The 11068-nt window shown below is 39.8% G+C and overlaps 1 protein-coding gene across 3 annotated transcripts in view; it reads left to right on the top strand.

Annotated features, from left to right (window-relative positions):
• The window catches only part of ITGB6 (integrin, beta 6), a 151706-nt gene that overhangs the window by 125863 nt on the left and 14775 nt on the right, over positions 1-11068 (top strand). For all 3 annotated transcript variants that reach the window (XM_010858981.1, XM_010858982.1, XM_010858983.1), the window contains 2 exons: positions 2816-2913; positions 10209-10328. In XM_010858981.1, the coding sequence (XP_010857283.1) occupies positions 2816-2913; positions 10209-10328 (218 nt within the window). The remainder of the gene's footprint in view (positions 1-2815; positions 2914-10208; positions 10329-11068) is intronic.

Consider the following 11068-nt stretch of genomic DNA (forward strand, 5'->3'; position numbering starts at 1 on the left):
GGGTGGGGGGGGGTGAGGGACTGACACTCACTTTCAGTACTTTTTACAGGGAAACAGAGGAGCTTCTTATCGAGTTTATAGCCTGATCTTACTGATTCATTCCTATCTACAGACTCAAAAAGGCAAAGAAACAGAAAGATGATCTTGGCTCTCAATTCCTCCCCTCTTTCTTACCACTCATGCTCTTTAGCAACTTTCTTTGGTTGCCATTCTACAGAGCTATTGTGAATTACACTTTCTTTTTATCATCAAACAACAACAAAAAGCAATCATTTTTTTTTCCAGTAAAAAAAAAATTCTTCTTAGCTTGGCAGCTAACTTCTTAATGAAAAATTGAGGTCAAGAAAAGCAAATCTCCAAACTGGCTGTGTTATGACATTACAGGTTTAATGTATTATACGGCAAACGTCCTTCAGCAGTTCATATTTTCATTAACTTTGGTACCCACAATGGGGACATGTGCATATCCAATGTGAACAAAGAAAATCAATATTACCAATATTCACTCAGTGTTTACTCACTATTCAAGTGTCAAAATTTCCCTGTCACTGTGCCTGAATAGATGCCAAGAGAAGCCTGGGCACAAAGTTAGGCTTGTGTGTGTATGTGCTAAGTTGCTTCGATTGTGTCCGACTTTGTGAGGCCCTAAGGACTTCAGCCTGCCAGACTCCTCTGTCCATGGGATTTTCCAGGCAAGAATACTGGAGTGGGTTGCCATGCCCTCCTCCAGGGGATCTTCCCAAACCAGGGATCGAACCTGTGTCTCTCACGTCTAACCTGCATTTGCAGGCGGGTTCTTTACCACTAGCACACTACCTGGGGAGCCCAAAGTTGGGCTTACTTGAATACAATTTAATATTAAATGTTATTTGAAAGTATTTCTTCCATTATTTTTCTATTTTATCTTCTCTGTAAACCTGATTTAATCTCTTTTGAAAAAAATTTTATTTAACTATAGTTGATTTACAATATTGTGTTAGTTTTAGGTGTTCAGCTTCAGAGTCTCTTCCATTATAGGTTATTATAAGATATTGAATATAGTTCCATGTGCTATACAGTAAATTCTTGTTTATTTTATATATAGTGCTATGTGCATGTTAATTTCAACTTCCCCGTTTATCCCCACCCTCTCCCCTTTCCCCTTTGGTAACCAGAAATTTGTTTGTTTGTTTCATCAGACATGTTTCAATCTTAGATCTGGTTTATAAGGTATGAAATTAATGGTCAAAGTAGGTTGAATTTGAGGAACTGAGTAGAGTGACCCACTTGGTATTTGTTAGTTTTGAGGTGAATCCATTCTTCTATTTATTCTTTCATGCACTTATTTATCAAATATGTGTTAAATACCTACTTACAAGCCAAAATCATGTTAAGTCATAGACATATAGTGATAGTGAAACAGCTATAGTTCCTGCTGTCACAGGTGCTAAGCATCTACTGGCAAAGACAGAACATTTAAAAAGTAATTATAATGCTATCTGGGCTGACAGTTATAATAGGGGATAAAGAGGGAACAATAGAATTCTCTGGCAGGAGATAAAGCTACCAGGCTAGCTTGGGCAGCCATCAATGGGGTACACAAAGAGATAGAGGTTTTAAGGCTTCCACAATCTTCAGCAGCCCCCTACAAAACCACCCCAAGTAAATATATAACCTTGATAAGTGCAGTGTGCTTGCCGTGCAAAGGCAACTTCCAGATAAGATTCCTATCCCCACTCCACAGAGAGTACTGCTCCTAAGACCCTCCAGCAGAGGAATTCAGAGGCTTCCACTGCAAGGGAACTGATAAGGGCTAGGAAAGCTTGCCTAAGGAAGTGCAGTTTCAGCTAAGATGTGATAAAGCGTGAGTGGGAATGGGGAGTGTTTCCAGTGCTTAGAAGAGCATACCTTTCCTGAGCCAGAGTAAGAGAGAGGCAGTATGGTGAATGCCCACAGTAAGAAAACTTTTGCAGCTTTGGATTACCCCAAACACTATCTGTTTGTAAAGTGATTTTCAGCACAAGATTAATTCAGAATCTAAGTTTTACTTGTGCTGTATAGCCATCACTAGAGTAGCTTAATTCCTGGGTTATGTTCTTGGAAATACACTTTTAAATAAGTAGCAATCCTTTATTTAAAAATCTGCATTAATGAGGATCCAGGCTGTAATCCTCAGCTTTTGAAAATACTCTTATCAAGGTTTGAACTCATTCAAAAGAGTTACAGAAAAGTGAATCTTTGAAATAGTCATTCATGACATATGAGAATTTTTGGAATTCTTCTTAAAATACAGACCATTTCTGTTAAGAAATTCACACTTTATCTAGTCTCTAATCTTATTTTAGCAGCATAAACCCTTCCCAGGAAAATGTCTAATGAAAATATAGCTAAATTAAATACCAAAATAATTGGGATTTTTTTTTGTTGGGGACATTTTTTTTTTTAATCTAACCAGTCAAAAGCAATCATTAAAGATAATGAGGATAGTAGCTATTATCAAGGCTGGCTCGCTGCTGCTGCTGCTGCTAAGTCGCTTCAGTCATGTCCGACTCTGTGCAACCCCATAGATGGCAGCCTACCAGCCTCCGCCGTCCCTGGGATTCTCCAGGCAAGAACACTGGAGTAGGGAGCACTGATTACTGAGAGGAATTCAGACTAAAGCAGTTTCCTCTTGGATATCACCCAACCATCTTTTTGAAAGTAACAAAACACAATGTCCTCTCTAAGACATTTCTATAGCTGGAATTACAGTAACAGCATCAAAGCAATATCCCAATTGCATATCCATTTTTACACCATCACAAAACTGATTAACTCTATTGAATAATGTTCACAGGAGCTGCATTGAATGCTACCTGTCTGCAGATGGCCAGGCCCAAGAAGAATGTGTTGACAAATGCAAACTAGCTGGTGCGACCATCAATGAAGAAGAAGGTTCTACTTGTCTTAAATTGCTTTCCTTTCCTTTGCACAGTTTTAGAGAGGCAGACACTCTGTGGAGGGCTTTTCAGTAGCTCAAGTTCATTTGTACTGGGGGGTTAGTTCACTCGCATTCATTTTTAAGAGTAAATGCGTTCCAGAAGGCTAAAGACTTGATGCTTTGGGATACAAGTAATTTAAAGTCCTGGCTTTTCTGTTTGACTTAGCTCTGTTGGCAGATTCATCTCTGCTAAACTCATGCAGCTGGAGAGAATTCCAGAATGCTGTAATTTTTTTTGAATTAGAAAAGAGGAAAATTGAAGAAAGAGCAAAATATTAGCCCCCTAACTTGAAATCATCCTCTGTCGTCTGCCTGCCTTATTTCACGATAGGAAGAAGTGAGGTGTAGTGGGTTTCTTGACAGCAGCACTCAGGCATCCAGCAGTTTCTAGTTAGTGGCCATTTTTCCTCCCTTTCCCTCAATGTTTTTACTCCCAACTTTCCAAACATGGATATTACATCGTCATCTTTTTTTTCTAACTGAAGTACAGTTGCTCTACAATATTGTGTTATTTTCTGCTGTACAATGAAATGAATTAGCCATGTGTAAACATATATCCCCCCCATGTCATGGACCTCCATCCCACCCTGCCCCCTCACATGGTCATCATTAATCCTCTGTGCCCTCAGTCCCAAACTCCAACAAAGGCCTGTTACCTTCAGGAGGTGCTCGCTTAGTACCTCAGTTATGTCCCACTCTTTATGACCCTATGGACTGCAGCCCATCAGGCTCCTCTGGCCATGGGATTTCCTAGGTGAGAATACCAGAGTGGGTTGCCATTTCCTCCTCCCAGGGAACTTCCCGACCCAGGAACTGAACCTGCATCTCTTGTGTCTCCTGCATTGGCAGGCAGATTCTTTACCACTGTGCCACCTGGGAAGCCTTGTTACCTTTAACTGCTAAGTAAACTCTGCTCTTGCTTCTGTCTGCCATTTTTGAAGACTTACTTAAAATCAGATTCCTTCTAATGGCAAAAGGTTATCTCAGATATGTAAATAGGTTGTATTTTAGCTGAGAAAGCATTTAAAAAATAATTTGTGATCTTTAAAACAAAACTGATGACTGCCCCTCCTAAAGGGACTATCTGGGGGGATTTGTTTTTCCATCATCACAAACCCGCCATGAGGTAGGAACCGCTGCTCAGGTAGGAACCTTGCTCTGCACACCTCAGATGTGCAACTCCAGTGTATTTTGGGTGGAGTGAAATAACCACGATGATAATTTATGACAATCTAGCATATGCATCTTGAATAATGAAACTAGAATACAGAAATTAATCCATTTCCAAAGTGATATGTTAGTGATATTTCTATTGAAAATTACCAACATTTGTTTTAAAACTGAGGTTTCTGACTGTGCACAGTTAAATAACCCTATATGGAGGGGTGGGACTAGTGCTCATGAAACCCCTTGCCTGTACGTTTCTGGTACCTTAAGATAAATATGCCAAATAGCCATAAATTGGACAAGATGGTATGTACCTTACACTAATACCGAAGATGAGATGTGGTAAAAGCACCAAGTAAGATGGTGTTTGTGGCCTGTCCACATTAGTAACAAGTCCACAATCTCAGCATATCCTTCTGGCTTCATTTCACAGCAAATAGTTGGTATACTTACCATGTGTTTCCAAGAAATGACTAAAAATTTCAGAAAATGCCCTGAAAATGTTTGGAACCAAATTAACTAACAGCATGGGACATCTAATGTGCTGAGGGGGAAAGAAATCAACCTTGGAAACATGTAAATCACAAATAGGGAATGTACACATACAGTTTTCTGAGTAGAGTTAGTGTTAGTTGCTCAACCATGTCTGACTCTTTGAGACCCCATGGATGGTAGCCTGCCAAACTCCTCTGTCCATGGGATTTTCCAGGCAAGGATACTGGAGTGGGTTGCCATTTCCTTCTCCAGGGAATCTTCGTGACCCAGAGATCAAACCTGGGTCTCCCACATCATAGGCAAATTCTTTACCGTCTGAGCCACCAGGGAAATGCCTTTCTGAGTATAGATGATCCTAAATGCTTGGATTTGAGAGGAAGATTATATTCTCAAGTAGCCTATAAATTGTTTCATTATTCTTATGGTGTAATTGACTAAATTATCTTCAAAATAGGGGAATACAACTATTTCTAATTCAGAAATCAAAGTGATTGGTTTAATAATACCATTTAAAGCAGTAATTGTGATGAATTTGAAAGAAAAAATATCTTTGTCAGCCTGAGAATTTAAAAGTCACTCTTCTAAGGGGTGTTGTTGTTCTTGTTGTTATTAAGTCGCTAAGTCCTATCCAACTCTGCGGCCCCATGGACTGTAGCCCGCCAGGTTCCTCTGTCCATGGGATTTTCCAGGCAAGAGTACTGGAGTGGGTTGCCATTTTCTACTCCAAAGGATCTTCCTGATCCGGGGATTGAAACTATGTCTCTTGTGTCTCCTGCATTGGCAGGTAGAGTCTTTTACCACGAGTGCCACAAGCGTATGTATCTTCTAATGGGCCTTTTAAATAAGTCCTGTTTCAAATTACTCACCCAGTCATGTTATTGATCACATCATCTTGAAATTATCACTGCATATTTGCTCTTCCATGGGACCTTTTACCAGCTCATCCTTTCCCTCACAAGGACATGAAGAGTAAAGTAAGCATAAACTTCATAATCTAAATAAATTATTCCTCGTATGTGCTATGATGACTTGTGTGAGCATTTCTAAGGCCATGTGGCTTAACTTTTATATTCCTTTTTACTGAAATAGAAGTCTTGAATTTACCCCAACATTCATGTACTCAGAGCATTGTTACTCAAAGTATGTTCCATGGAACCCTAGTTCTGAAAATGTCACACGGACAAAAGCACCAATAGTCAGATGAATTTTGCAAACGGGAAGTTAAGCTTTTTGTTTGCTTTGTAAGACCGAGAACTTCATGTACATTAAACTAAATGTGCGTTGTGAAGCTTCAGGTGAGGCAAAAGGGAAAATTAGAGTAAGGAGGGATTCCCAAACTTATTTGACCCCAGAGCCCTTTTTTTTTCTTTCCTGGGAAACTGTTTTCTCTGAGAAGTACTGTCTATCCCCCAAAGGGAAGGTCTCAAGTACATGGTTATCTTGAGTCAATGGTACAGACAGTTTATATTTTCCGCATCCTTCCTAGACCTTCCCAGACCCCGGCCTCTTCACCTCCATTCTCACATTTCTCCCTTTTCTATGTATGATTTCATGGACTGCCTGAGATCTTATTTTCATTCTATTATTCTAAACCAGTGCTGCTAGCACTGATACAAGAGGGTAAAACAGAAAGGCCCATTTCTAATGAACAACAAAAGAAAACCTTAGCAGCTAATTATGCAAATCTCCAGCCCAAGCTGGACCTTTTCACTGCACATTCAATAATGCCATTTTAATACCCAAACACTACAAAACAGGCGAAATCTAGAGTCATAACAGTCATGAAAAGGAGTGGTGAAGTAATTAAAGCAAGAAGGGAGTCATGACTCAAAGGTCATGTTAGCAGTTCCATTAAAACTTTAAAAATCCTGGCCAAGTAAATTAAGCCTCCCTGTGCTTCGGTGTAGCTATTTAAGAGGAAATAAAAAAGCAGGATTAATATTACTGAAAGCAGTATTATAAGCTGTCCACATATTTTCTACCTGAGAATAAAATGTTCCATTAAGTAAGTTTTAGAAGAGCAGGGCGGGTGTGCACTGTCATGGCAAAGCAGGAAGGGAAGGAAAAAAACACTCCAACAAGAAAAAGCATATTCCATAAGATTCCATGAGTCCTAGCTAACTGGAACGGTTTGGTAGGAGAATGGTGGAGGTCATCTGAAAATGACCCAAATATGAATTATATATGTAGTGTTGTTGCTGTCAAACACATGAAATAACACAGATTTCACTAATCAAGTGTTGCCTGGAGGTGCCCAAACCTCTTCATTAGAATCACCTCTTTAAAGATACTATTAACAATTCACATATATGCAAGCTCCTGTCCACGGACTTCTCAAATCAGAATAGCCAGGGTGAGTCCCTAGAATCCATCATTTCAAAACTCCTAGGTGATTTCCATGTGGGCGTGCCAAGTCACTTGAGTCATGTCTGATTATCCAGGCAAAAATACTGGAGTGGATTGCCATGCCCTCCTCCAAAAGATCTTCTGGATCCAGGGATTGAACCTGTGTCTCCTATGTCTCCTGCCTTGGCAGGTGGGTTCTTTACCACTAGTGCTGCCTGGGAAACCTCCCAGGTGATTTAGATGATGGTAAACAGTTGGGATTGACCAGATGAGAATAATTTGTAATTAGATTTCTTAATATTCCTATGTAAATAAGATGCTTGTAATGGATTCGAAGGGGCTTCCCAGGTGGCTCAGTGGTAAAGAATCCACCTGCCAATGCAGGATATGCAGGTTTGACCTCTAGGTGGAGAAGATCCCCTAGAGAAGGAAATAGCCACCCACTCCAGTATTCTTGCCTGGAAAATTCCATGGACAGAGGAGCCTGGAAGGCTACAGTCCATGGGGTTGCAAAACAGACACAACTTAGTGACTAAACAACAGCAACAAATGGATTCAGAAACAGTTTGTTCACTTAAATTTATCCTCTGAAATCTTATTAATAATGCTAAAGGCTTCCCTGATAGCTCAGTTGATAAAGAATCTGCCTGGAATGCAGGAGATCCCGGTTTGATTTCTGGGTGAGGAAGATCCACCGGAGAAGGGATAGGCTACCCACTCCAGTATTCTGGCCTGGAGAATTCCATGAACTGTATAGTCCATTGGGGTTGCAAAGAGTTGGACATGACTGAGCAACTTTCACTTTCAAATGTTTTACTAGTCTCAGTTGTTATGGATAATACAGGCATGCTTCTTATAAGACTTTGGCATGAGGTGTTTAATTTTATAAATTAAAGGCAAAAAAAAAATTCTGTCTTTCTATGGCTATGGCATTGTGAAACCAAAAACAGATTATTGTTTAATTTTTCTTCATTAGAATCAGAGGAACATAGCTAGATTCTGTTTTATTGAAAAAAATTTTATGCTGAAGCTAATGAGAAAAGTTACAGATCTAACAAGACTACGTCCAAGATTATCAGAGACAATCCCAGTTTTAGATTCTGACCCACTGTGTCATAAGATACTCACTTTGGATCATATAGACTCCCCTGATAGCTCAGCTGGTAAAGAATTCACCTGCAATGCAGGAGATCCCTCTGGATGGGGAAGATCCTCTGGAGAAGGGATAGGCTACCCACTCCAGTATTCTTGGGCTTCCCTTGTGACTCAGCTGGTAAAGAATCCACCTGTAATGTGGGAAACTTGGGTTCGACCCCTGGGTTGGGAAAATACCCTGAGGAAGGGAAAGGCTACCCACTCCAGTATTCTGGTCTGGAGTATTCCATGGACTATATAGTCCATTGGAGTTGCAAAGAGTTGGACGTGACTGAGCAACTTTCACTTTCAAATGTTTTACTAGTCTCAGTTGTTATGGATAATACAGGCATGCTTCTTATAAGACTTTGGCATGAGGTATTTAATTTTATAAATTAAAGGCAAAAAAACACATTTCTGTCTTTCTATGGCTATGGCATTGTGAAACCAAAAACAGATTATTGTTTAATTTTTCTTCATTAGAGTCAGAGGAACATAGCTAGATTCTGTTTTAGTGAAAAAATTTTTATGTTGAAGCTAATGAGAAAAGTTACAGATCTAACAAGACTACATCCAAGATTATCAGAGACGATCCCAGTTTTAGATTCTGACCCATTGCATTGTAAGACACTTGCTTTGGATGGTATGGACTCCCCCGATAGCTCAGTTGGTAAATAATTTGCCTGCAATGCAGGAGACCCTTAGTTAGATTCCTGGGTAGGGAAGATCCACTGGAGAAGGGATAGGCTACCCACTCCAGTATTCTTGGGCTTCCCTTGTGGCTCACTTGGTAAAGAATCCGCCTGCAATGTGGTAGACCTGGGTTGGGAACATCCCCTGGAGAAGAGAAAGGCTACCCACTCCAGTACTCTGGCCCCAAGAATTCCATGAACTGTATAGTCTATGGGGTTGCAAAGAGTTGGACACAACTGAGCGAATTTCACTTGGATCATATGTCTTAAAATTTAAAGATAAGAGCAGTCATTCTATTTACAGGTTTACAAAAAAAAAAATGTAACAGTATCATTAAAAAGTCTCTAACTTAGAGGAGAACTTTAAGTAAGTTTTTTTTTTTTTTTAATTAGAAAAACCTTACATAATTTTGGCATAGGTGCCAGACCACTAAAATGTCTGATACATAGTATTAACATTATTGACCATTTTACTGTGTTATCAATTTCTGTCATGACATTCATTCTCTGGTTCTTGAATAACCTCAATTTTTCTTTTATTTGAAAAAGATTTGAGGAAAATTGAAATTTTTTTTAATTGAGAAAAGGGCTATATGAGTGGTAGGCCAATGGCCGTTGTGTGTGTATTTGTGTTAAATTGTTTCAGTCGTGTCCAATTCTTTGCAACTGTATGGACTGTAGCTAGCTAGGCTCCTCTCTCAATGGGATTCTCCAGGCAAGAATACTGGAGTAGGTTGCCATATCCTTCTCCAGGGGATCTTCCCAACCCAACCAGGGATGAAACCCACATTTCTGAAGTCTCCTGCACTGGCAGGCAAGTTCTTTACCACTAGTGCCATCAGGGCACCCTCGTCTCCTTTTATTCTGGGATTTACCTTTATCCTGTTGGTCCCCATGCTATATAGCACTTCAATCTCTGTTAAGTCGTACTGATTCACATTTACTGTTGTGAGCATACATGGCCAGCGATCTGACGAGGACATTGTGGAAAAGGCCCCTTTAGAAATACCACTATGTCTGAACTGTGTAGTCTCTCTCTGAAATGTAATCTAGGCTTCTTCCCAGTACTCTGAGCCAAAGAAACCATATGGCTTCCTCACTGCCATCATCTGAGCCATTCTATTCCCAATACAGTACCTGCCTTGAAGCACTGCACTCCATTGAAATTGTGCACCTATCAGACTGATGGGTGCATTTGATGGTCAGTCCTGATTGACCACACCTGGAACTGTTCTTCTGGAACAGGAGTAGAAATAAAACCCTCAGTGGGTGGAGGAAAATCCTGTCTTTTCTATTCCTATTCTGCAATGTTGGAAATTCCTATTTTGCATAATAAAACTCAATACTACTTTGCTTTAAAAAAAAACATCTTTTGGAAACTCATTTAACCTAATGAATGACTTCTTTATCTACAGATTTCTCAAAGGATAGCTCTATTTCCTGTTCTCTGCAAGGAGAAAATGAATGCCTTATTACATTCCTACTTACTACAGATAATGAAGGGAAAACCGTCATTCACAGCATCAATGAGAAAGGTGGGTGGCTTGCCTTCCCTTGTCAGTGATAAGAGATACTACATGGGAAAGGAGAAAACAACCAGAACGATACTCTGGGTAGCTTGCCAGGAAAGACATTTCCAAATTTTTGATTTCCCAATGACTGAAAGATACCTATTGAAAGGTTTGGTATGTTCCAATGTCTCTTATTAAGACCAAATACAAAAGAAGTGTTCCAATCCAAAAAGGTGGCTGATGAATTGTAGAAAGGTGGACCAATTAAATGTCAGTGAAAGGTATGGTTTTAGGAAAGACTAACAGGGAAGAGGAATACAACAGTCTAAGAGAACAAGCTTTGAATCAGGCAAACCCTGGGCTCAGATCCTGCTCCACCACTTCATTGACGATTTGGAAGATACTTGCTCTGCATGTTTCTATTTCCTCATCTGTAAAATGGGAAAAACAACAGTACTTTCTTCTAAGGGTTGAGTCAAGGATTCAGTGGAAAAAATGCATGTAAAACATTTCTAGTTAATAACTTACCCAATGGGTCGTTAAATGACAGCTGAGTCAGAAAAGGCAAGACAAAGAAGGAAGGAAGTAATCTCTAAAGGAAGTCAGAGTCTATTGCTTCTTCTGAGTTTTCCTCCGCACCAATTCATGGAGTCAGCTTCATTTTCAGTGAAGGGGAGAGAGAGAAGCTTATAGCCAGGAGAGAAGAAAATAGTGAGAAAAGCACATTTATTGAGACATTCTTAAGTTTTAGTGAGTTTCACCTG

This window comes from Bison bison, unplaced genomic scaffold (assembly GCF_000754665.1).
Source record: "Bison bison bison isolate TAMUID 2011002044 unplaced genomic scaffold, Bison_UMD1.0 scf7180017864452, whole genome shotgun sequence".
Taxonomy (NCBI): domain Eukaryota; kingdom Metazoa; phylum Chordata; class Mammalia; order Artiodactyla; family Bovidae; genus Bison; species Bison bison.